The sequence below is a fragment of the Epinephelus fuscoguttatus genome, linkage group LG3 (genome assembly GCF_011397635.1).
Source record: "Epinephelus fuscoguttatus linkage group LG3, E.fuscoguttatus.final_Chr_v1".
In the NCBI taxonomy this organism is placed as follows: Eukaryota; Metazoa; Chordata; class Actinopteri; order Perciformes; family Serranidae; genus Epinephelus; species Epinephelus fuscoguttatus.
In genome coordinates this window covers 24,514,043-24,541,229 of record NC_064754.1, presented here as the reverse complement: position 1 = coordinate 24,541,229, position 27,187 = coordinate 24,514,043, and the positions used below count along the sequence as shown (strand labels likewise).

Genomic DNA, 27,187 nt, shown 5'->3' with positions numbered 1-27,187 from the left:
TTTGTTGATCGAGGCAGACAAATAAAGCATTTTCAAGGTTTCTTTTTGTAAAACCAAAACCTTTATTCACTTATTTGTACAGTCTTAAACAAAATAGGCTTAAACAACCTCAAAGTGCCCTATGAGCCGATCCCTTATCATCAAAAAATTTACATTGATTCGCATCAAACATGCAGACTCGAGTTTAGGCAGTCCCCACTGAACTGCAGCTAAAACACAATGTCACTCTGACTCAGTTAAACTCGAGAGGAAGCGCTAAAGTGCTCAGACATTCAGAGGTATACAGAAGAATTTCACAAGAGTCATATGGTACAAACTTCAGTGACCAAGCAAAGCAACAAATCAAAATGAGGATGTTGATGGTTTTTATTCAGCCAGCAGCTGTTGACAGAAGAAGACAAAAGTACTTCTTTTGCAGAAAGGCACAGAAGTCGGACTGAAGTCAACACGCAGTCCGGTTCAGAATCAAACCCACAGCAGCTCTGATTCATTCAAAGTACACTTTTAGTGTGTGTGTGAGGAAGAGTTTGTGTGTCTGCAGAGCTCCCTTCTCCTCCTGACAGACCAGGTGAGTGTATGAGCAGAGGCACAGAGTGGTTTACTGCTCCTTCTTGTCTCCCTGTTTCTGCATGTACTTGTTGTACTGGCTGTCCGTCTTCAGCAGCTTGTCCCACCAGGTGAAGGTGGAGGCGTAGTTCCCCACGAAGTTCATGTGGTGGAAGTCGTGGAAGCGGGTGCCGGCATAGAATGGGATCAGGTGGAGCGGGTTCAGAGGGATGTCGTAACCACTGAGAAGGTGCAAGACACGCGCAAAAAAAAGGAATTAAAGGCTGTCATTCAGAGAAATCATCAAATCAAAATCCTTCTCACAAGGCAAATGGTTTTCAAATGAGGCAAAATGATGTTTTGATAATGGTTAGACTGAAGATAGGATGCATTTACAGTATTTTCGTACTATGACTTCGCCCTTTTGTGTTAAATACTGTTTCACTGTTAGCTATAATACATTTTTGACGTGATAATGAAAGAAAATCTGGCTTTTACTACAAGTTTTGTTTTATTTTAGAGTGCCTGATGGCAAAAAAGGCAAGAAAATGGTGCAAATCAAGGCCAAGTCTGGAAAAATGTTGGAATAATTTATGTTTATTTATGAATTATTATTTAATATTTCTGTTTATTTTACCCCTGTCTCCCTTGTTATGTGTATTGTTCTAAATTTTGTAACTTTTGTGAGTTATGTATATATGTAAAGAATTAATTTAAAATTCCTAAAAAATGCTGACAAAGATCAGTGTAACTTAGAAACAGTGGGTTATTTAACATAAAATAATAATGAATTGAGTAAAGTAAGTAAATCACAGAAAGATATGAAATATAAAGTATATTTTTAAAAAAGTATGTGTTTTAAAAGACTTAATTTTTTTTAAAAAGCTAACTTGCCTGATGAAACAATGTAGGGCTGCTAATTGTGCTACTGCTCATTCCAACAGAAAGTCTTTTTTTATGTATATGTGGAAAAGTCTTCAGTATAAATGTAGGTATGTATGTAATCCAAAAAATAATAGCAAATATAAATGTGTTATAATATAAAGCATCTCAAGAGACAGGAGCTCTGTGTGACCTGATAATGTGACAGTGACATCTGGTATTCTCTGTGGCCCTCTAGTGGTCGACCTCACAGGTTACTGACATCATAAAAAAGGTTTCTCTTTCAACCATCATCTGTCTCACTGTTTGTTGTAATCAGTGCTGTAATTGCTGCTTTGCTTCTCCAGTGCTCAGAGCAATTGTTTGCTCTCTTTAGAGTCACAATAATAAACTGTATAATGTAGCTCCATTTCTACCTGCAGCGAGAGGAGGAAAGAGGCAGCAAAAAGCTAAATGACCCAGAGAAAATGTGTCCTACCTGTGGACATCGATGGTCTCCAGCAGGCGGAACGACACCCAGGCCCACAGGAAGAACACGTGGTTGCAGAAGATCATGATGCCGATGAAGAAACCAGCTCCCAGGATGATAGTCTCAGCAGGATGAGCGTATTCGGCCTGCATGCCGAACGGAGCCTGAGGGACGGCAGAGACACCGTGTTTGTGTTTGTGTGGTCACTTTTCACGTGTGAGAGCTGCAGCATCGTTAATATGTAACCCTACTGTAAAGAGATCAAAAAGAGAGTGGTGTGTTTTTATCTTATCATGTGTGTGTTTTACTCACGGTGAACTCATGGTGGACTTTGTGGATATATTTGTAGATCCTGCGGTGATGCAGCAGGCGATGGAGGAAGTAGTGCCAGGTGTCTTCGACAACAGCACAGCCGAAGCACTGAGCCAAGACGTACGGCCTGGAGGAGACAAAGACGATAGGTGGATCATCGTTAGAAAAACACACTGGAACAAATAGCCTTTTTTTTTTTTTTTTAGACAAAATTCAATTGATATGTTATCGTTTTCATCCCACAGCGGACAACTTGTGACCAGATAAAAGGTGAGTTTGCAACATGTGACAGAAACATAAATGATCATTCATACACAACCTGTATTGGTAAGAAAAATAAAAAGCATATTGAATTTAAATGTTCACTTTTTTGTAAAGCACTTCACTGCTTTTGTGTATAAAAGCTGCTACATCAGTAAATGTATTAGAGTGGAGACCTCTTATAGTGATCATGTCTGTCCAGGTCAAACTGATCATTATAAGTGATTTATTGTTATAGCTATTTTTTTCTTTGTTTCTCATGCAGATTACCATCTTACTGATATATTTACTACATCAATATAAAGTCATGAATCACAGCTTCACTATTCACTGAATATTATTGACTGTTTTCCCTCACCAGGGCCTACTCAAGGGGGCTTTACATGGCCAGGCATTATCAATCCACTTAGTCTCGCTCACCAGACCTTTCTCAAGAAAAGAAAGGTCTGGCTGGGCCGACTCTCACTTTAAGATTGGAGAAAAAAAACACCCCGGCTGCCTGTATTTCTTTCAACCAATCACAATCGTTCTGGGCGGTGCCACAGCAACGGTGCGCTTGCAAAAATATTGCCGGGGGGAAACAGGTTTCGGTGTAACACGCCCACAAAAATATCGCCTACAGGACGCGAACCATGGCAGAAAAATGGCTACATCCCCACAAGATCAAACACCGCAAAAGTTAGTTAAGGACGTGTTGAAAACGGTTGAAAACTGCTACACAACCGGAGGCGGTAGGGCGGGACTTCAGCGGGTGGCTCATTCTGCCAAATGAGAGGCTGATCTATGCAGCGAACTTCTGCCCACTCAGACTACAATCCACTTAACAAGGGCAGCTTTAACCACAGGTGTTTCACTGTATGCATTCGTTTTCTGTCTCTAAAACTAGAGGCCATGACTGTTTTTTGTTGCTTGAGTAGACTACATGAAGTAGCCTGAAGAGTGCCAGGTTTCACTGCTGCGTCTCGTTGGTTCGTTTGTGGCAGTTTGTCATAAACTTTGAGGACACTACATTTTTTAAATGAGAGAAAATGACTTTCTTTTTCCCATCATGATTTCAGTGTCGCGCAGGTAGCCAGCTGGAAGCAGATGGGTTACCGTGAGGGAAGTATCATGGAAGTTAAGTTAAAAAAAAAGAATCAGAATAGAATCACTGTATTTTTAAGATTTTTTTCCCATATGCTGTCATTTATTTAAACAGCATTTGTACAGGAATGACTCTGTTCCAGGCCTTTTGATCTGTATTAGTGGTTGTCCACTGTGCCCATAAAGGGGTTTCAATAATATCATTAGTATTATCTTTTTAAAATATGTTCTTGAAATTGATGATTAAAAGCAAATTGTAATTAAAAACTAACAAAACTATTTGTTCAACTGTTTCTTTTACACGTATGATGAGTTTTGTCTGATGTGGTCAGTAAAATAGGTTTCATAGCTTCAAATCTGTATTTGATCATTTTATGTGTTATTTTATCTGCATTTCTCATATTGTGATACATATTGCAATAATATTCTTAATACTGTAATATTAAGCCATATTTCCAATCCCTGTGCATTTATTTAAACAAAATGGTTTGACTGTGTTGTGCAAGTGGAACTGAGATTAGTTTTCTTTTTTGTTTGCTTTACTGCCTATGAAGACAGAAGGGATGAACTTTTCAGTAAAATTACCCCCATTATGTTGATTTGTTTTAATTGGACAGCCATAAAAAACCTGAGTTATGTTTTAGAGGAGGAACTTTTCTGAAGCAAGAATTTGTTTGCCGGGCCTGGGACAGCACTTTGGACTGATCACTGCAATGATACTGTGATGGTGTCTCGTGAGCCCACGAGGGTCAAGCACATGTTTTGTGTGCATGACACCAAAAAGAAATCAGTCAATCAATCAATCAATGAGCATCTGTCTGGATGATGTGCAACAAACAGGCACCTTTATATTTACTGTAAACAATTCTAATGACCTTAAAAGATTTAACATGTAAAGCAGATTCACAACCATATATTTTCTATCCTTAAGTAGACTGATGAAGGCATCATGGGGAATGTGAGAGCTCTGTGTCATTCATTTTAAGGCTGTGCAGAGCATCACTTTAATTCTACAGCTGTCAAATTTCTATCACCATCATAGTTCACACAGGCATAGGTTAGATTTAATTGCCATGCTAAAGAAACAAAACTATTACTGAGTCTTTGTTGTATCCACGTCCTGTTTTTCAAAGCGGCAAATGCAAGTGTGTTGCAGTTATATAACTACTCTACTCTATAGTATCTGGGGTGATTTGAATATGATGCATTCAGGTAACACACCTGAACGCATCATATTCATTCTTATTCTTATTGTACTTCCACTGACCAGCGTGGCATGGAGTCCCAGTCGTAGGGGATGTTAAAGAACTCGGTGAAGTAGTAGGTCCCACAGATCAACGGCAGCTGGATACAGAAGTGGTTAAACAGCAGCATCTTGAAACATCTCCACTGTTTCTCCCAGGTCTCTGGCTTGTCCTGTACACACACACACACACACACACACACACACACACACACACACACACAAACAGAAGGTCTTTTAGGAGAACTGTCACCTTAGATTTTGAAAATAAAATTATAACAACCTAAAGCCCCACAAACCTGTTGGATCTTGTATTTCTGCATGAAGGGCATGAACTGGAAGAGGAAACCAGGCAGGCAGAACAGGAAGTAGATGAACTCATGGACGATGAGCGACCCCCAGGTGGCAATCTGGAATTTGGTGTAGTTGTCCAGCATGTAGCCCCAGGCATGTTTCAGGGAGGGCTGGAAGGGGTTCTCTGGCAGCACCCCATCAACGTACTCCACTGCCAGGTAGGCAGAGCTCAAAATGTCTGCCGTGCCATTCACCTCCATGATGGACAGGTCTGCAGGTCCAGAGAGAAGACTGGAAACAGGAACACAGAGTTACGTGTACAACTCTCAGACAGGACGTATCATCACAGTTATCATTACGTCACACATGTTGGAACACTGCGAGTTTGTCTCACAAACAAATACGTTAATTAAATAGTTCATTCTAATAAATATAGCAGAAAAACTGCAAAAGAAAAACAATAAGTCGTCAAAGTCTGTAGAGGAACGTAAATGTTATAAAACAATAAACCTTTACGCTCATTAAAATCCAAAAACAATTTACAATGTGTACTAATTATAAATCCACCAAACGATCAGAAGCTTTAGTTTGCAGCACATATTCAGTCCTTGACAGAGTTACTGTCATTGTCACCACATCTAAATGTAATGCCTACTCATTATATAGATATCAGTACATTTGAAACAATTTTCATGATATACAAATACAATGAAAACATAACCAAACATGACTGAACTTGCAGAAATCCATCAATCTAAGTTTTAAATGAGACTTTCAAATCATAACTACACTACAATTTTAGATGTTTTGAACAAAAAAAACATGAATGATCAGTAAATTACATTTAGTAGACTAAATACTATCTAAAACAACTATTTACAAAATGGCCTCCTTGACAGTTTAAATTACACTAATGGATTATTATCTATGCATTGACATAAGCAGCATTTAAATGTTGCAGCTAGTCAATGAGGAGCTGTTAACTATAAATATTAATATAATGTTGGATTTTTTAGTCAAAAGCCATATTTTATACATGTATTATAGGTAATGGATATAAAACGTGAATCTGCAAAGTAACTACAGCTGTCAGATAAAAGGTGTAAAGGAGTAGAAGTAAATAAAATGAAATAAAAAGTAGCATGACGTGGAAATACTCGGTGACAGTACAGGTAACATAAAATAATACTTGAGTACAGTACTCGAGTAAATGTAACGCTTCACCACTAAAATATATACAACAGCTACTAAACTCACAAAACTTTAATAGGCCTCTTTTTAGATCACATTCACAATGTACACTTAAATTACCAGTGAGTAATTACAGCCTCAAATAAATAAATAAAATCCAGCATTTGAGCTGCATACCAAATCTCAAATTATTACCACATCGCAGTGTTAATATTTATTAGGTGCAGTGGTAAAAGAAGTAGGCTATTCACATCTTTTACTTTAGTAAAGAAGCAATAGGCTACTACAGTGTAAGAAAAATACTTATCTACAAGTAAAAGTCTTGCATTAAAAGTCTTAAATTAAAGTACACAAGTTTTAGCTCCAACATACAGCATACTTCAAGTACCAAAAGCAAAAGTACTTATAATGCAGAATGATCCATTTAACAATAACAGTATTTTATTACTGTATTTTGATTAGTATAAAATGCAAATACTAAAGTAAAGTACAACTAACTCAAACTGTACTTAAGTGGAGTACTTGAGTAACTGTTCCACCACTTTACATGTATCCATGTTTGTTTGTTTATTTGTATTTTAAATATTGCTTTAAAGCAATATACTTATGGCACACTATGATATAACATTGTTACCTAAAAGCTGATGCATAAGGCAATGATACATGACATTTAAATCAATAAACTCTATGCAAAATGGTGCAGAATCCCCCTGCTAACAGACTGTTAATGCAGCAACTTTAACCCCTCAATGTAACAAGCAGACAAGCGCTCACAGCTGCAAAATATTTCCTAACATCCACCCAGCATCACTAACACTTACACACTGACACTATAATGATTATTAATGAACACTTAGTGTGTTTCAGACAACAAAACACGCCGACATATTGTTGTCCAGATGTCACACCTCCCAGCAGCTGCTTCTGTTCTTCACTCACATACACACACAACAGATTAACTTTAATAATCTCTGATATAATAAACTCAGCAAAATAAATCTTGTGCTGAAACAAAGACCGTAAGCTCACCTTTCCGCGGCGCGTCCCGTCTACCTGAGCGAGAGGCGGCCGGCCGGGTGAAGTACATTCATATAGGACAATCTGATTGGCTGACAGGAGAGGAGACTGACGTCGGGGGGCCGAGCGGCCGCGCTGATTGGTTAGAGGGATGGAGTGATGATAGTGAGACTGCATGTTTCTACAGCAACGGCCAATCAGAGGCGAGCTCGCCTTTCATAACCTCCGTAGTGTTGAACGGACTGTATGAGGGAAGAGATGGGGTGGTCCGGAGAACTTTGAGTCGTACGTGTGTTTTCTTCCGTATTAAATGTTCTTTACAACAGTTTGTGACTCCGGAGTCAACAATGGAAATGTTGAGGAGGCTTAGAGACAAATAAATTGTGGTATAAAGTTCAATAATTATCATTTCATTCAGTTAAAGCACCACCAAGCTGATGTTTTTTTGTTTGTTTAACCCCCTTTAAAAAAAAATATAAGTACATTTCCTGCTCATAAAGGTAAACAGACAAGCAGCTACATGCAGCAAAGGGCCGCGGTTCAGACTCAAACCCCGGCTGCTACATGAAGTGTACGCTCTACCAGGTGTTGGTGAAGATTCTCAGTCATCCATGTCATAGTAATTTTAAATGTTCTATCCTACGATATAGCACTTAATGCTCTACCAGGTGAGCCATCTGCACCCAACTTCCTGTTTCAGTATTGAAATATGACACACAGCTCGTTCCATTTCAACGTTTTACTGATTTGGCAAAGTTTTAAAAACAGATTATGTCATTTCACAGCTTTAAATACAAGAAGCATATTTATTAATGATAATATAAAACAAGTAATGAAACATTTTCAAAGTCATTAGCCTACATGACATTCCTCAATACACTGACAAGAAAACAGCGATACCAGTTACTATTATAGCAATTTTTTTTTTCAATATAGGAGGTGCAGGAAGAGAAAGAGACTGAAGAAACAGAAACTCAAGAGTAGGTTTGGTCACTTTCCAGAAAAAGAGAACAGATTAGTAAAGTAGTAAAGAGAGACAGAAATGAGGAGACATATTAAAATTGGCACATTCATAGTACGTCAGGGTGTGCAGTAGTTTATAGGGTTGCTACACCAAAAGGAGGAGGAGGAGGAGGAGGGTACTGTTGAAGGATAGGAGGTTAGAGTTCTGGGGACCATGCAGTGAGTTCAGGCTGTTGTTGTCATTAGTGGTCACAACCACAGCAAAGATGGCTGCCGGGTGACAGTAAAGCACTGATACATCCAACTGTTTTTCACGTCAAACAGCTTCTCCCTCCATCTGTCACTGTTTTTGGCAACATGAATGACCCTTCCTCCTTCACCAGAAGAGAAGTTCCACTGTTTGCTCTTTTTCAGAAGAAATGTACATTTTCTCTCGTCGCTGTTCTGAATTCGTGCGGGCTAACGCAGCCGACACATCGTCACCGATCTGAAGTCAGCTCTCGAATGTATCCTGCCGAGTCCAGCTGTGCTCTGTCCAGTAACAGTACTCGAGGCATAACAACGGGGAAAGGAGAGGGAAAGCGGGGTGTAATTTGACATTCAGGCACTCTTGAACGGCCACACTGCAACACTGTAAAAGGTCAGAGGTCAGACAGAGTGCGTTCATGCGGCGTCGGACCAGGCGTCACCACACAGAGACTCAGATGCACACAAACACACATGCTCACATGTGCAAGCAAAGGAGCACCTTTAAATGCAAGCGCACACACATACACACACACTCAGACACACACTCAGACGCACACACACACTTTTCAGGATAAAAATGAAGGAGAAACAAAGATTTCAGTCCCAAATGTTTCAGTCCTCTCCCACAGATGAGATCAGTGGTCTCTCTCTCTCTCTCTCTCTCAGAGCTGGTTCATGTTAACATTACTAATGTTAGAGTCTCTTTGCAGTTATAGTAGCTTCATATCAGTAGCGTTTCAATGACACTGCAGTGGTGCTTCAAACTGGTTTGGCCAGTCGCTAGCGGCATGTCCTGCCAGGAAGGGATTAAAACACGGGTTCAATCCCCCTCCTTTGTTACAGCTCCCCCTTACAGGTAAGTGCAAAAAATCTTCATCATCATCCTCAAAAACAACAACAATCTTGTCATTTTCTTCATCTTCGTCAGTGCCTGTGCTAATGCTGCCCAAATCGAAGCATTGGCCTCATAGACAGATCCAAGATCAGTATTCAGCAGGAGAATACATTCTGCTCCGAATCAGTGGCAGGCGTCAAGAGCAGTCATAAGGGCTTGTCGATCACAGTCACACCTGCCATTATAAACAACAAAGTATTAGGAAGGTGCATCAAACACTCAAGGCACTGAGACAAACTTAAGAGTTAATACAACTGCGCTGAGACAATGGGGGGGCATCTAGGATGACCAACAGAGGCAACTGTGCAGTACAGCACAGATCTACTGAGACTGATAGATCAGTCTTCTCTGTCAGAGCTACATTTTATTGGAACTCAGTACCAGGTGAGATAAGAAAGTGCAACAGCTTTGTTGGTTTTAAATTCAAGATGACGTCATGAAATCAACCCCATCATGTACCCATCACACATGGACTCAAACACTTGATCTCACGTTATGATATCTTGTTATGGAGAGGAGAACCATGGACAAACTGCTGGCTATTCTGGACAATGACAGCCACCCTCTGCACACTGCCATCAGCTCTCAAAGGAGCAGTTCAGTGGCAGACTGCGGTCACTGAACTGCTCCACAGACAGACTAAGAAAATCCTTTGTCCCCAGAGCAGTCAGACTGTACAACAGCACCTGCACTAACTAACTTCTTATCCCAGTAGACATTTTTTATGCCTACAGTTTTATTATTCTTGTATTTTATCTTCCTTGATTTTATATTTGAAGTATTATTTTTATTGGAATGTGGAGCAGCTGCGAAGTGAATTTCCTTCTGGATCAATTAAGTATTTATCTATCTATTTTATCTATCTATTGTTGTTGCGATAACTTGATGTTGTGTTGTCTTGCTATTGTTATTGCTGAAGCCGTCGTGTCATGAATATATTGTGTTTTTATATAAAAGTGTATTTTAACAGAGAAATTTTTCTCTGTTTCCTGTCCAGGGACTACAGATAGAATTTAGCTTATAGCTAACTCTGGTGCAGCTAAGTAACTGTGCACTGTCCCTGTTACATAAAATAGATAAATCTTTTTTATCTTTCATTTTTCATGCACAGTACATGATGTAAATGTTTAACATTAATGTAAAAACAATTGAAAGAGATCAAAGTAAAATGTTTTCATGTCCTCTATAGTTACTGTTGGTAGTACTGTTACAAGTAGGAGTAGTTGTATAATTTGTATTAGCAATGCAGTGCAGGTAATTTTTTCTTGATATGATACTGTTTTTTAAAATAAGAAATGATAAAACCTTTTAGTGAATGCTTTGCTTATACAGATTGCAACAGAATTTAGGACAAGAATGGCAGTAACAGTACAAGTTAGTGTGCAGACAACATTTTTATGCACCATTATCATTTTGTTCATTTTGGTTTTTAGATTTGTTTTGGCACTGCTATATTTGTGGGTTTATGTCACACATTGGTCTTTTGTTAGGTATACGTTCTTGTTAGTTAGGAGAGGTTTTGTTTTTGTGTTAAGGGGCTTTCAAACTACCGCATAGTAACTGGCCGTCTCCAGTCATTTCAATAAGGCAGCAGGGGGGAAGTGGTTTCAAACAAGGTGGTTGGGGTTGCAGCCCATGTCAACATGCACAGAATTTGCTCTGCCATGCTGAGTTCTACTTGTTTAACTTCTTGCTGTTGCTGCCTGACTTTAGCTGATCCAAGAGCGGGCATTATCAAATCAGAAAGAAGACTTAGTGGAGGAGCTGATAATGTTGGTGTTTAAATGCCCACAAAACAATTACGGTGCAAGCAGCTGATAAGGACAACCAAAAGAATAACTGGGCCTGGAATAATATTTCCACCAAACTTTAGATGCCTAGTAAATTTTCCAAATATGTAGAAATGAGCCCTTCTGTGTGGAGTTTGCATTTTCTCCCCAAGTCAGTGTGGGTTTTCTCTGGGTACTCCGGCTTCCTCCCACAGTCCAAAGACATGCAGGTTAATTGGTGACTCTATGTGTCAGCCCTGCGATAGTCTGGCGATCTGTCCAGGGTGTACCCCGCCTCTCGCCCAATGTCAGCTGGGATAGGCTCCAGCCCGCCATGACCCCTAACAGGATATGTAGTTATGGAAAATGAATAAATGTAGTAGTGTTTACTGGAGCACCTGCCTGGCATCACAGCTGCAGACCATAACGGCAGCAGCCACTTTTAAAAACGCTTTGCTTTTTGGGGAAAACTGCTTGCAGGTGGGCGGTTGATAGGGCAGTTATCACGCAGAGGTGTGAAAGCAGTTTTAATGGGAAGGATCTGGGGATATAGGGTCGGGTGAGGGGGAACACTGTCCTTGTTATTTGTACTGATATGGAAACAGTGTTTCCAAAAAACATACAAAACTCTATTACATGATTCTCCTAAAGGTTGATAAAAATATAATTTCACACTGCAGTTTGAATACAAACTGATTAAGGTCTGCAGTGCAGGATTCTCCTGAGAAACAATGCATAGAGTCACACAGAAGTTATTCTTTTTTATCATCACATATGGCCTGTTAGAAGTGTGGGGTGGTGTGTCTTTCTGCAGAGACTCTGCCCTCTGCCTGCATTTTCTTATTTTCATCTTATTTTTCTGTATTCGGTACGTTCCTAGACACAGCGTGCACTTGAGATCCGAAGTGAGGTGTAATGCTGAACCACCTCAAATTTATTCACATCTGTTTGTCTACACACCTGCATAACTGCGTCCTGTACTCATGCAAGTCGGCAGTAGTGTCCACTTGTCCGTGTTTGGATTGTAGAACTCCACAGAGGCCAAATTGCAGCTGCCATCGTCTCCTCCCACCACATACAGTACGTTGTTTACAGCACACACACCTAAAAAAGACACACATAATGAAGATTAACAGACGACTAACATCCCACATCTGAAGATGTCTGATGAACACACTGTCTGCGTTACCTGCGTTGCGTCGACACATGTTCATGTCAGCTACTTGCCGCCAGGTGTTAGTGGCCGGATCGTAAACTTCACAACTCTTCCTTACCAATGGACCGTCGTGACCTCCGACAGCATACAGTAAACCTTTTAACACACCTACACCTGAGGAAGACATCAGACGTAAGATCTAGTCAGCGATTCTGTCTTACCATGAATTTCTCTTGACAGAATAATTATGTCTTGTTGTTTTGAGGGATAAATCTGTGAGAACACAGGTCTGACCTGCTCCACTGCGTCTCGTGCCCATCTCTGCGATGTAGCTCCACGTGTTGGTTTTAGGGTTGTAAGCTTCTACTGTACTCAGACATTGCCGGGTCGCACCATCATAACCTCCAACTGCATACAGGATCCCTGAAAAACACACACAAGAAACATGTGTGATTCATAACTCAGAAGAAGTGAAAATAATAGAAACACATTTAAATACAATGTGGTGGTCATGCTGGAAAAAAGAGTGTTGTGAAAGAAAGGAAACACTGTGGCTTCAACAACACTGATAAAATAAAATCAAGAATTCACTGCAGGATTATTTTATGGTTTATACATTTTTTCTGTTATTTTGATCTCTTCCTAAATACTAACTGTAAAACTGAACTGGAAATAGTATTCACCATTGACAACACCCACGCCTACGCTGCTTCGTCGGGTACTCATGGGTAACACATGGAACCACTCGTCTGTCTTTGCGTTGTACGCCTCGATTGTTGACAGACCTGCAAACACACAAACACATCATGAACAATCCCACATTGTATAATATCCTGTTGTTACACAAATTATAAGTCTGTAGGGCTTCAGTGTTTTGATCTCTCTTCGTCTCACTGATCACACCAATACACCAATACACTTGAATGTCACAGCCACACAACTGTACCTGTGCTGCCGTCAAAGCCCCCCACAGCGTACAGGAGTCCGTTGAGCACAGCAGCCCCGAGCGTCGATCGGCGGTCTTGCATGCTGCTCACGCTCGTCCAGCGGTCCATCATCGGGTCGTAACAGTCAACCGTGCGCACACGCAAAGAACCGTTGAAACCGCCAACTGCATACACACACCCACCCACGTACACCACACCTAAAAGGCAACAAGATAAGACAGTGACAACTTTATCCACATGGATAACTACCACTATCTGCTAGTCACACTGGTAATGCATCATACAACCTGTCCAAATACCAGCAGCATCTACACTTTATTGGCTGTTTGAGGGTAAAGTCCAGGTGATTTTATTGAATCAATATGTACAAGTTGATGAGGACCACCTGCATGTAACATTAGTTTGGCCATTTTATTATTTGTTCAAGCAGCAGCCTTCACTGCTGAAGCCTTATTTTTTTTTATCTCATTATTCTTCTTTCTTCTCCTTGTTTTTCTCCACTATAACTGATTGTGCTGCAAAAGATTTAAGACATAAGTCAACATTACTGGCAGGTGGGTTGCAGATTCCACCCTCTACTCAGGCACATAAAACAACACTCACTGACCTCACAGTGGTGCTGCCAGGGGCAAAATCCCATTTCATAGTCGGGGGGACAATAAACAGTAAAATTTTAGAGAGTAATTCCAGGAGGGGACAAGGAAAAAAAGTTGTAGCCTGTCTTTTATACAACATCTTTTACGGCAATTTGACGCTTTAATTTTTTCTCTATCTCTCCAACAGGCAGGGATAGGACCTTTGTTAGCACTGGCTGAGTCCACCTGCACATGTCCAGATTTAAAACAAAATGATTGAAATCACATTAACATGTACACATCGACAACAGTCAGGTGCGCCGTGCTGTCCAAGGTGCTGAATGTGTCTGGAGCAGAACAGTCTCTGTCTCCCCATGCGCAGTAGTGTGAATATTTATGCTATTAAGTAAACGGAGAAAACATGTCTCTCATTGTTTAATAGCAGCAAAACAATAAGGCTTCATTCATCAAAGACGGAAACTCGATCTCTCTCCTTCTCTCCCTCTTTTTCATCTGGCTCAGGTGTGTGGAATGGATCCTTCATCTCTGGCTGGCTGCAGGAGCAAACCGTTTTGTTTGTTTTTTTCGTTTTTTTTACCGGCAGTGAGATAAAAATTTCCTGCAATTAAACTGATGAACTGGTTTATAAACAGTGTGCTGTGAGATCTGCCACTGCGCACCTCAAAACCGTGCGTAATAATCGCGTGTAATGACCGCTCCTCATCAGTTAAACTGCACGTCTGTCATGTGTGTCTCACTGACAGGTGGAGAGCCTACAGATATTAACTACAAGCCGCTCCATCACTGACTACTCTTGTCCTGTCCTCTCCCTCTTCTTTCTCTCCTGTCCTCTCTGACTATCACTAAACTCTGGCTTTTGAACAATGCAGGAGAAATGTTGCAGACAGTTTATATTATCAGCCTGGGCCTGGGGCTTGTTTTAACAGTAAATGGGATGTGTTGTAACTTGTGTAAGTTAAACTGTATCTGCGAGTGTACGCGCGATGTGGGCAGCCGGGTCCAGCCACACGCTGCAACTGCTGCCAAGTACTAACGGCTGCTAGCCCCACCCATTGGAAAGAGTGTGGGATATACCACTACTAGGAATGGGATGGGGGGACTAAATCTTTTAAGATTTAAATAGCACATTATTGCGCTTTTATAATGAGCACCGCTTACATTGTGCTTTTAATAAATACTACTGCATTGTTCAAAAATTATTAATTGTGTCTCAAATTATTCTAGGGGGTTACAGTTTTATTGAAGGGGGAGTCATGTCCCACCTGTCCCCCCCGGGATTTCCGCCCCTGGGTGCTGCAACAATCAAGTTTAGGTTTTTGTAATTATCTCAAAACTGTCTCCACTTAGAGTCAAATTTCTTTTAGAAATCTCTAAATTCAATTCAATTCAATTCTACAAAGTATAATTTGGTGACTTTTACCTCAAAATTTTTAACCGTTGGGCCAATTATCCCAAGCAGTCCAGGGTTCGAATCCTCAGGACTATGTGCCAACAACGTAGTAATTCATGTATGTGGTATGTTCTCCAGCACTCGTTGAGGTCACCTCAAGTCGATGATTGAAATTTGCTTGGACCCTGCTCATATCTGCTTGCAGCTATATTTAACTTAATATTTACAAGTTGGTGAGGACCACCTGAGTGCATTATCACTTTGGTGATTTGGGGACTAGGTGAAAGTTTTATCTGGCATTGAGGTGCTTTGATGGAACCATGTTCTGCAGATGATCCAGCCCCTTATCTGTGCCGCAGTTTATATTGTTGTTGTTACTGAGGCTTTCATACCTGCTCTGCACCTCCTGGTCGGGAGCTCAGCCACCTGGTACCATCGCTGCTCCTCAAAGTCAAAACATTCAACACTGCGGATGGCCTTGGGAGCCTGGCCTCCGACCACAACCATCACCTACACAGATCAGAACCAGCAGAGCGATTACATGAAGAATGACAGATCAACTATTGTATTCTTACCTTAATAACTAAGAGTGGAGACATTTGTGTAAATACCTTAGGACAGCAGGCTGGAGTCCTCATGCGTGTGCGTGCAGTTTTCATCAGAGCCCTCTGGTCAGCAGGCAGCAGGTGGTACTTCATGGCCTCAATCAGGTAGTCTTTACACGCACTGCTATTCTTAATCAGAGACTCCTCCTCCACCCGCTAACACAAGCAAACAGTGAGAGAGAGAGGAGCCAATCAGCCAGATGGATTTACAAAGACCTGCAGTATGTTGTAACGCAGCAGCTGAGACACAGAGGAAACTAAAGCTAAAGGAAAATCCATATTATTAATCCAAAGTCAAGACTCGAATTGATTCTGCTGACAAATCTAATGTTTTGTAACATGTTTGTGTTTCATTTGACCTGAACTTTAACAATATGAAGAGATTAAATGTGATGTTGAGCCAAAAATAAACAATAACACAAACTAACTGATCGCAGCAGCAGTAGACCAGAAACTCTCCGTGTTCTGTGAGGTACAATGTCAGTTTTTGTCAAAGGAGTCTATACTTTAACTGCTGATTGTTTTAAGTGGCTAACATACATTTTGCTGTTGCCACCGTCACTAGCAGTACATTGCTTAGCGTCTAGGGCTGCCCCCTAAGAGTTGCTGAGTCGAATCATCAGTTGAAGACCCCTCCCTTCCAGATGCTGAGATTCCTTTTGTCAGTCAGTGTGCAGTGTACTTCTGGGGATGTTTAAGTCCTCAGATTTAGCAGCATAGTGAGCGCTCTTTGTTTTCACACTGCTCTTCAATACATGCAGGTGTGGACCCTGATTCCATAGTGAGTCTGGGTGAGATGGAGGGAGCTCCCTGCAGAAAGACAGGCTTTACCCTGTAACGTTATATTCTGCCCTCTTCTTGGAAGTGGTGAATTTACAGCTCACAGCAACCTAATACAACAAGGTCTCTGGCTTTTGTTTCCATGCCAGAAACATGGTTACTGATTATCTGACAAACATAACCTCATAGCCCCATCCCAGGATCTAAGGCTATGAACTGGCTAAAACGGGGTCAACATTTTTGTTATGCAGTTTGGGGCCAGACCGAAACAAGCTTTAAATGTGATCAATAAAACTTTAAAATCAATTCTAAAATGCGCACAAAGCCAATGGGCAAAGGTCTATTATATTCCACTATAGCATATTTTTATATTCTGAATCATCACCTATTGCCTTAATTTTGTGTTTGTCTTTACATAAAGACATTCCCATCATAACTTGGTGCATAATGCTTCACAAGAATGCAGGAAATGAAGCATCTAACGCTTAAGATTTCTGGAGGAGGACCCTCAGATGCTCTGCTTCATGTGTGTCCTCATCAATGTTGAAATGAAATCTACACCCTTGAATATATGTGTCACATGTGCAACACGTTCTGATAAATGCATTGTCAATGTTGCGAGTCATGAGGCCTCTGTCAAGGGTGAGAACATTAAAAATCCTGCACACAAAAACGTTTGCATGCAGTCTTAATGATTAATAGTACAACAGAGTGTAAATGTGAACAAAGGTGGAAACAAAGGTCCAGTTAAACAACCAGCTGCATTTTAAACCCCTGAAAGCTTCTTTTGAACCTGTTACCACAGCTGAGATAGTCAGATGCTGAATGTCAACAGCAACATTCAGTGTAAGAGCATAAACAAGAAAATACAGATGCAGCCACTCATACCTGCACCAGGTATTCTCTGGAGAGAAGCGGCAGGCGAACATGTTCCATCAGGTGAGCCAAGTGTTCCTGTCGGACATCTTTATCGTGGTTGACCCAGGCTATCACAGCTTCAAACACCTACACAATATAGTACACAGAGACACTTTAAGCACATCAGGTCAAAACATTCGGTCATGCTGTCCTACCTGCATATATGAGCAGAATGAATGCAAGTATACCTTCTCCTCTGTGGGGATGGTGAGCTTGTCGCTGGCGATCAGGCTGGACACTTGCTCCATGCCCAAATTGAGGAACTCTTCACTCCCGACCACCTCAGTGAAATGTTGCTCTGTCAACACAAAACATCAGATGAAAAAACTATCCTGTGACTGCAGATGAACACAGCTTTTATTCTCTTTCAACACTGTCTTTAATTAAACCTGTTCTCATTCTGTCTCATCCAGTGTCCCGCATCCTCCAGGACACACACAAACCCATTTTAGTAGAGCAAAAAGAAAAAAGAGCTGTCCACACACACACAAATACAAAAATAGATATCTGCGCACACAAACCTGCGTAGCTGTTGGCCTGTGTGAGGAGCTGAGAGCAGGCGTGTAGGTCAGCGAAGGCTCGTATTCCCAGACAGTTGGATGGATGAAGCTGAGAGCTCAGGAACTCACAACAAGCTTTTTTAACCTCGTTCAGCTGGAGCAGGCCGGCTGCAGGCAGCAGCGCCTGTCAAACAAACACACACACAGAATATGTGTGAATAAAGTGGTTGTTTTGGTGCTAAACAATGCAGATGATCACAGGTTCAGCTGCCTGTCACTGCTACAGTGGAGTGACAAACTAAACTTCCCAATTCAAAACTTCTGTAATAAAATGAATACGAGAGAACTCTGAAATTCCTCATAGTAAGTTTTAATCTCTTACACTTTCCAAACAGAGTGGATTTCCCTGTATGCAAGGCAGGAGTTTAAAAATTAGCCTAAAGCTATTTAACACATGATCAAGTAAAACAAATGGATACTTGTAATCTACAGATCTTATTTGTGGCGATCTGATTATTCCCTAATCTCTGCAGCAATCTGATGTCAGCAACATCAATGGGTTCATGAAAACAGAGACCAATTTGAAGGTTAACCTAATTAATTACAACATTTCTGTGAAAACAAAAACAGATTACTTGACCATGTCAGTTTTTTTCATGTTAAAAAGTCATGGACCACATCCTACATGGTGATATGCAGTTATTGGTTGTGATAAACAAATTAAATGTCACTAGAGGGAATAAAAACTTACTTACTTACTTTTGATCTTAGACTTTTATATTTGTACTCTTCCCACTTTGTATTGCAACTGCTGCACAGTAGTTTCCCTCTGAATTGTAAAGTTTTATCCTATACTTGTCATTAATGGGACATAATACCTGTTCAAACACGTTGCTGCTGCAGGACACTTAGAGCAGTTACGGATCAGTCTGAACGTGTAAATTAATGCCTTTGGTTTGGTCTATGATGGGAAAAAGGCAGTGTAATTTGACAGGGTTCAGGAAAAGCAACAATTTATTTGTCTGGATGATTCAGTTACCAGTCCAACCGCCAGAACAAAATACTGGCATTGTTCATTTCTGCAAACCATGACACTGGTGCGTTACATTCGCACGTTTCATACATATCGTATCAACGTTTCTAAAGTGACACAGTACATAAACTGACTTTGTTTTCAGGAGGTGGAGGGGATGTTGGATGGTGTGATACCTAAGCAAGACCTTGCCAAGCTGCAGATCACTGTTCAAGTCCAACAAAAACAAAAAAAAATTTAGTTATTTTTAGCGGGTTATTGCTGTTTTTCCAGCAGTTTTTTTGGACACTAAAACTGTTCATCTTTTTTTTTTTACAGACATCGCTGCAATTCCGGCAGGGTTTGTGCACCAAAACCAGGAATTTTAAAGCCAAAACATGATCTTTTACTAACCATTACCAAGTGTTTTTTGTGTCTAAACCTAACCACATGTTCACCACAGTTTTGTTGAAACGTAAAGTTTCAACGTATCTGCTATGTAACATGCAAATGTAAAATATATCTATATATATATATACCATTTATATATGGATAGTCATGCTGTGTTACCTTGACTTTGTGAACTTTGTTTGTGAACTTATTCATTGATTTAGGACCACCTGTAACAACAAAGCTATATCTAAACCTTAACAAACACTCACACAACTTGTGCAGTATAATCCATGTCTCATGTATCCAGTCGTAAGCTCAGTACTTCTCAAACATGCATTTTCACTAAAAAAAAACCTGACTATTGGAGTCTGGATTTGAAGAGAGCACAGATGAGTTCCACTTTCAGTTCAGTTTTAAATACTAAGGTTTTAGTGAAAGTGCATGTGTTTGGGGAGTAATGAGGATATGACTGCATAAATGAGACTTGGATTATACTGCACGAGTTGTGTGGGAGTTTGTAAACGGATGTTTTGATATTTTTGTGCTGTTGTTAAGCCTGGTCAATCAATGTGTTCAGCGCTTTGTGTGGAGGCATGCAAGAAAAACACAGTTGTCTTCATGAATTAAAGGTAACACTGCATGAGTCGTTTTGTGGGTGAAGTCTTCCCTTAAGTCACCAGTGAGGATTCAGAATTTCCAGGAAGTTCAAAGGGCTGCAGAGGAATTTGATTCGTGGCCAGCTTCATGTCAAGTGGGGTTTAGGAGTAATCAGACAAATATTTTATTCAGTTTCATCCCTTAACATCCTAATAAAAGTAATATGCTGGTTTGTGTGTGGATGTAAACAGTTATTGATATAAAGTAGTATTTATGTAGCCAGGTTAACAAACGGACTTAAACATACTGTCACACAATACTTATTTAATTAGGAATTAAAAGTTTTTAAGTTACATCTTAACTGACTGTGTCTCCCTTGACTGATGTAAAATGCAGTGTAACACGATGTGGGTGTTCAAGTAATGCATTTATGTGAGTACACTGTGTATGTAGTATGCGTGTGTTTACCTGCACGTTATCCTCTGTGACCTGTATCTCTGCCGTGTAGATGTAGTCCACCAGCAGGCCCAGAGTCCAGCCGTCCATCTCCTTTATCCTCACTCGTTTCGCCCGGCTCTCTGCCATCTCACCTGTTGGTACACACAGTGTTAGACATCCGTTACCACCAACAACAAAAACACTGAAATACAGGGTGTAACAACATTCTGCCAGATGTCCAGCAGCATGGATGTAAGCGAGTCCTCACCTGTGAACATAGCGTGAAAGTACGGGCTCCCGGCAGCCAGAACCACCCTGTGAGCAGCGATCTCTACATCCTCCGCCACTATGGTCACATCACACAACAAGCTCTGACTGTGTGGGCATTTAAGAGATTGAGAGGAAGACAAATTATAATTTTAAAGTTTAAATGGGGGTACAAAGTAGAAAACAAGGCACTGAAACGAGACGTACCTGCGCAGCTCGTTCATGACTTTGAACGCCTTCCTCATGTGCCGAGGGTTCAGAGTGACAGGACCTTGCCTCTCGACGCCATCTTCTTTGTCCAGAGCATGTGGACAAAGTCTGGTGCAGCTGAGAGGGAAAGTAAAGACACATATCAACTGTTAGCATGGAGGATGTGTTGCAGCAAGCACATACTGTTGCTATTGGTGATTTCAGTTCAAGTTCTTCCACTCCGCATGGTCACTGGTGTCCAAGGCTTACATTACCGTCTTTCAGACACTGTAAGAGGCTGAGTTTTAAACAAAAGTGAAGATACTGGCACCACAAAACGAAAGGTCTAAGAAATCCCTAGATACCAACCATGTTGGCATAGCTTGTCAGGAAGTGGGAAAAATAGCACTCCAAGGTTAGGCTACATTATGACCAGTCCCTTGACCTCTAACCTCAAGATATCTGAATGAAAACTGGTTCTCTCCTTTACAGAAAAGCCCACATTATGCAGGTCTCATGCAGTTTAGGGCAAAAAACATGCCGTTATTTTTTTACATGCAGTACAAAAGTGTTATTTTCTGCTGTTAAATTTGAATATGTCTGCTCTTTTGGATTCAGTCGGTCAGTTTTATTTATGTGTGATGACTTTTATTCATGTGTAGCCGTTTCATTGTAGTGAGACGATTTTTAAAACTTGACCTCACTGTATAAAATGACCTATAGTGACCTCTAGGATAATCCCAGCCTGCTCGGCCTGACAGGACCTTTTGAGAATGCTTGAATGGATGGCGGCTACTATACAAAAGAATTATCACATAGAGAACATTTGTTTACAGTCTTTTATAAAAGATCTTTTCACTATTTGCAGTAGCGTAATTCTCACTCATATCTTTATTTTTCGTGTAAAATATATTTCAACCCACAGCTGACTGTGGACGCCTCAGTGATATGAATCAATCAACCAGATGATCTTTGAATAGTGCACAAGTGCAGACCAGACTTTACTGTGCATGTGTTGTACCCCAATGATATGACATGATATGACACTGTGTGCCCAGCCATCATTTGACAGCCCTGCGGAGGTCCAGGAAACACTAACCAATCAGGGCAGACTTGGCTTTTCCTGGAGGGAGACTTTAAGAGGCACTAAAACCAAGCGCCTCACACTGAGGGTGAATACAGCACAGACAGTATGTGTAAAATAAAGCAGGTAAACATGTTCTAGTCGAAACCCAAAATACAAGCATGAACCTGAAAATGAGCCTGATAGGTCCCCTTTAAGAAAAAGTAACATGAGGTCACAGGTTGACGTGGGTATGATTGATTAGTATGTGACAAATGTTGCTCTGGCATGAAACCTGCTATGAGTCAGCAGCACTGTAGCACAGTTTGCAACTGTAACTTACTTAGTCCAGACTTAAAGGGTTGATTCACTTAAATTATGTTTACCTGTAGAAGTTTCTAGCCATGTGGATTTGGGTTTGAGATGTTGCTTTGCTTCTACGACAACACAATACTTTCTTCAACAGACACAAACCCCACTAAAACTGTAAGCAGCATGTTATGTTGATTATTCAGAGTAGGTGTGGTATGTTTTAAATGTCATTTTTCAACACTGTGAGCACTACAACTAAAATTTCATTAACCTCCATTGTATTGAGGAGTAGAACAATAGAATATAACTAATATTAAAAAACACCTCTCAATAAAACATCCTCCTAAATGACTCTAAAGTTGAATCAACACCTCTCTCAAACAGTTTCAGCTAGAACATTATTATTACAGGACTGTTGTGTTAGACTGCACTGGCTTTAGCTAAAACTATACCATTTTGCTTCAAAGTTACCATCAAGTAATGACCCAACCTAACCAGTACTCTACTAGTATGATACTCACCTGCCCCAGCTTTTATGTGTGTCAGTTGGTTTTGGGTGATTTGATTAAAACCGCCACTTTATTAAGAATATTTACCATGTGAGCTCAAAATAAACAAATAAATAAGATCCTATGGTGAGGTTTTGACAGAGTTAATTTTGTTCTTTAGCTCCCTGACAAGCAATTAACCAAATACCAATTTACACACAGTGAAAAGGGGGCTGAATGATAAGCCAGCCTTGATCTAATAAAGTGGCCACTTAGTGTGAATCTTTAGCACATCAAACTACAAATACACAAACATACTTAACCGATATTCAGCAGCAGTCAAAGGAAGAAGTCTTCAGAACTTTTACTTTAGTATAAGTACTAATGCATTCATGTAAGAATATTCCATTACAAGTAACAAGAAAGCCGACAGCTGGCCATTGGTCAATGTCAGGCCGTTAGTGAGCATCTATCTTGTGTTTTTCCCAATTCAACATGTTAAATCAGTGTCAGAGACAGCGGAGCATGTCGAAGATTGAAATCACTGTCATGGGCAGTTCAGCTTACCACATGAAAAGAAAAAAGGGAAGTGAGGAAAGCAAACAGGGCAGAGGGCATGAGATGAAAACAAACTTGGTATATAAGATTTTAACAAATGTTTTATCAATTGAGCTCTTTTGCAAATATGGGTTGTAACTGTTCTAACAAATACAAACGACCACAGTCTCCTGGTATGGAGTGTTTTTTTTCCATCATGTAGAATATACATGCTGGTTAGCCACTGGCTGTTGTCTTTCTGGTCTGTTCAGTGCAACTTTTTGGCTGAAACACAGGTGATGTGAAGTGATGCAACAGTTGGCCTTCACCGCCACTAGTTCTTTGCTGTCACTTTGGTGTTCCGGCCCTTAAAGGCTCACATGATAAGTCTGAGGGGTCATGATATAATTAAAAGAGCTGTAAATATCATTCAGAGCATTAATACAGCAGCAGACAACTCAGTAAAGATAGTAATGTCATCCTGAGTAAAGAATGAAGTCACGCTCCTTCTCTGTGTGTTGTTATCTCCTTCTGCTTCTCTGTTCTTTGTTGTGATAGACAGTCAGGCCATGTGTGCATGTGAGTCCCTGTGTGTGTATCCCACTGGCTAGCTAACTGCTGCCTTTTGCACTGCACTCATATGGAGGTTCCTGATGATAACTGCGTCCCTACATGGTGCCAAAACAGCGTTGTCATGGCCCACCCTCCGGTTCCCCCTATGTTAACATAGCTCTGTCAACACTGCTGCCACTGTTAGCACCGTGAGCTGCGAGACCCCAGCTCAGCCGTGTGCAGACAATCCCAGCTCCAACTCTGAATCATAGATACGCTCTAAATTTCACACACAGCTCCTTTAATGTTAGAGGAATTTTTTAAATAAGGACAAAGTTGGGGTGTCATCCCCCTTTCATGTCACTGTCTAGCTGCACTGTTGTAAGGCAATAAAAAACTTCAATCTTTAAAAAGATGTTGCACAGATTTCAGTTTTTTGGACTTCTTCCTGATCTCACTAGTATTTTAGGAATGACTGTGAGTGCAGTCACAAGCCAAAAAGCTTGTAAGCCACTGACGGCATTACATTTAACAAGTGTATAATTTGTTTTGAACATAACATCTAAATTCGGAAACTAGAAATTTCTAGAAACAAGCTCATTTTTCTATACTGGGATCTCCCTATGCCCCTGCATACTATACAAAGCCAAACAAAGGCAAAGTTAAGGAGGAGTTGTGGGGAGGGGATGTTTGTTTGAAATTATCTGGTATATTTTCATGTGCTGTTTTGTGTTTTGCTGATGACCACTTTGGAAATAAGTGTTTTAGTGATGCTTTCAAGTGCTATAATGTCTCATGTTTTTTCATGACACTCCTTTGAGTCATTGTGCTTTTAAATTTCCTAATAAAAGTCAAATCAGTGACCAGGCTAGAGCTGTGAAATAAATCTAGTGGGGTAAAAAGTGGTACCAATATTGCTTCTGAAATGTTTTGGAGAAGTGTAAAAACAGATTACTCAACTACAAGTCCACAAGACTGTAGGCTGTACGTGCTGTAGTTACTGTCCACTCTCTAATGGCCTCTCCCTTTCACAATAAAACATTTAACACTTTTCCATATAACCATGCTGCTCATGGCAAAAATCACGTGGCCCTTGTTTTCTGTCACAAACACGGCTACATAGCAGTGAACACACATCCCCAGTGCCATAAACACAAACACCTCAGGTACCCCATCAGATCACAACAGTATAACACAACCAGCCTGCTGCTGCTGCTGCTGCAGCTGCGGACAGGCTCGGGATCAGTCCCCGGGTATCAGTGACCGGTCCCCCCGGTCAGTGAGCAGCCACACCGGCTGGCCGCTGTCTCTGTCAATGCGGCACCATCAGTCACTGGGAAACGTCAACACACACACATACACACACACACACACAGTAACACACACTGGTTATTCAGTGCACTTACAGCGGATGACTGTCCATGATTCCGGTGTTTTTCAGAGGCTGAAAACTTGGCCCAGCGGCATGCACCATTCCATATCCACAATGTCGTCTTTAAGGGGGCTAAATTCAAGCGGCGATCAGCTGTCCAGAGGCGGGGAGACGGGCTGACGGCAGCCCCATTAAATCAGCCTGTTTCATATAAAAACACAGCCCGACTGCGGTGACACTCTCCAACAAACACGTTGCGATTCAACCCGGCTGTTGTATCCTGCGGACTGCTTCTTACTGTCGGCACCCAGAAAACACAACACGCAGGGCAGGAGCCAGACAGCAGCGTCTAATGTGGCTTATTGTGATTTTATTTTTTCCTCTCGTCCCTCCTGGGTGTATCTGGGTGCGAGAGGCGGACGGACAACGCTACCTGTTATTTTCCAATCGCTGATTAAAAAGCACAAACAAGGACATGTCGGCAAAGACAGTCCTCTGAGCAGCCAAGGCGTCCCACAAGAAAGCACTGTCTCCCTCTAGCTGTGGAAGACTGACCCGGGAGGAGGCTCATGATATCATTTACTGAGATTTTCCAAACAAAGCAGATAGAAAGCGCAATTTAATGTGTGTAAAATACATGATCACTCATTCAGAAACATCTGGAAAGTCCAGCTGTTGTACATGCTCGAAAAGGGGATCCCACATCATGCAAAATTTCCTCAGGTAACCCCTCATTATGCACCTGGTTCTTTCCTGTTTGACAAAATTAAGGACCTCCCTTATCCACAGAGTGTGTGAGGAAGGATCGGTCCATGATTTGTGATGATTTGTGCACTTTAGGACACCCTCCCAAAGTTCCTCACGGATCTCCTCGCCCAGGTCCACTTCCTAAAGTGTCTTAATAGCGTTTGAATATGAGCAAATATAGATGAGGGCTCATAATGTTATAACACTCATGGTGAATAAACAAGTCAAAAATCTTCCCAACTAAATAAAAATTGTGTCTTTTTAAGTCAGATTTTTTATTATTTTGAATAACATTAAGCTTTAAGGCAGCTAAAAACACAAAGCAAAGGGAATTCAATTTTAGAAAGCCAACAAAAACAACACAAAAACAAATAATAAAAAAGAATAAAAGATATGAATAAAGCCTAAAGATCCGTTTATTTAACTCACCTTGAACACACACTGCACAATGATAGTGCAGATCATTAGATCATGTAGGCCTATACACTGTCCAGTAAGGTGCAGGACTGTACTAGTACATATAATAAAACATTTACACTCACAGGAAGAGGTCTGCTGTGTAATAATCTAGATTTAGGAATTTAATTATCTAGAATTAAGATAGCAGAATAGTTGACTTACCATCACAATTTTGATTCAGTTAGTGACAAGTGACTCATGACTTTGACTTTGTACTTCTTCATTTTGATTTATCTCATAAACTTGATTTAGAGTTAAATAAATCACATAAATTTGATTCATAGTAACCTAAGTAAGTAAGTTTTGTGTGTGTGTGAACAAGAGACATAATGAAATAAAAAGAGACCTTCCTAAATTAAAAATTGACAACAGTTTGTACCATTTTTGCCATAAAATAGTAACAAAACAATAAGTTCAGAGACAGGGAAAATGGATAGTTTAGATAGGCTTAGTAAGTAATTTACTGCCCCTCATGACACAAGCACTCCCCAGATTGTGTGGATGAAAAAAATATCACTATTGTAGTTGTGTTAGATAAAAGATAAACAAAACTAATTAACAAGACATGAGCAAAAGTCAACACAATTATTTCCATGAGTTATTCTTCAACAATTTGCCAGTACTGCTGTAATTTAAATTAAATAAACTACATTTGGAAGTCAGTTTGAAACAGGCATGTCCGAAATCCATCCAAT

At 40.5% G+C, this 27,187-nt stretch overlaps 2 protein-coding genes across 2 annotated transcripts; both read right to left on the bottom strand.

The window, feature by feature from the left end:
• Positions 1 to 348: 348 nt before the first annotated feature.
• On the bottom strand, positions 349 to 7,385 carry msmo1 (methylsterol monooxygenase 1). The gene is made up of 6 exons (XM_049572195.1): positions 7,311 to 7,385; positions 5,096 to 5,381; positions 4,821 to 4,969; positions 2,210 to 2,336; positions 1,907 to 2,061; positions 349 to 788 (listed from the first exon to the last, which is right to left on the bottom strand). Exons 2-6 carry the CDS (start codon positions 5,348 to 5,350, stop codon positions 599 to 601), a joined length of 876 nt encoding a protein of 291 aa, XP_049428152.1. The 5' UTR covers positions 5,351 to 5,381; positions 7,311 to 7,385; the 3' UTR covers positions 349 to 598.
• A 662-nt stretch (positions 7,386 to 8,047) lies between these two features.
• klhl2 (kelch-like family member 2) lies at positions 8,048 to 25,791 on the bottom strand. The gene is made up of 15 exons (XM_049572371.1): positions 25,321 to 25,791; positions 20,981 to 21,100; positions 20,775 to 20,881; positions 20,537 to 20,658; positions 18,088 to 18,250; positions 17,755 to 17,864; positions 17,537 to 17,653; positions 15,875 to 16,024; positions 15,656 to 15,773; positions 13,277 to 13,474; positions 13,014 to 13,115; positions 12,625 to 12,753; positions 12,364 to 12,504; positions 12,135 to 12,278; positions 8,048 to 9,580 (listed from the first exon to the last, which is right to left on the bottom strand). Exons 1-15 carry the CDS (start codon positions 25,386 to 25,388, stop codon positions 9,552 to 9,554), a joined length of 1,818 nt encoding a protein of 605 aa, XP_049428328.1. The 5' UTR covers positions 25,389 to 25,791; the 3' UTR covers positions 8,048 to 9,551.
• Positions 25,792 to 27,187: the final 1,396 nt, after the last annotated feature.

Bases quoted from the DNA above. Each gene is read 5' to 3' on its own strand.
- msmo1 (XM_049572195.1), bottom strand. From the start codon at position 5,350: ATGGAGGTGAATGGCACGGCAGACATTTTGAGCTCTGCCTACCTGGCA. The intron at 2,062-2,209 runs GTGAGTAAAACA...GCCGTCCCTCAG, and splicing joins AAGTCCACCATGAGTTCACC to GCTCCGTTCGGCATGCAGGC. The intron at 789-1,906 runs GTAGGACACATT...GCACCTTCTCAG, and splicing joins GAGACCATCGATGTCCACAG to TGGTTACGACATCCCTCTGA.
- klhl2 (XM_049572371.1), bottom strand. From the start codon at position 25,388: ATGGTGCATGCCGCTGGGCCAAGTTTTCAGCCTCTGAAAAACACCGGA. The intron at 13,475-15,655 runs GTATGAAAGCCT...GTTGCCTTTTAG, and splicing joins GACCAGGAGGTGCAGAGCAG to GTGTGGTGTACGTGGGTGGG. The intron at 12,279-12,363 runs GTAACGCAGACA...TGTCTTTTTTAG, and splicing joins CATGTGTCGACGCAACGCAG to GTGTGTGTGCTGTAAACAAC.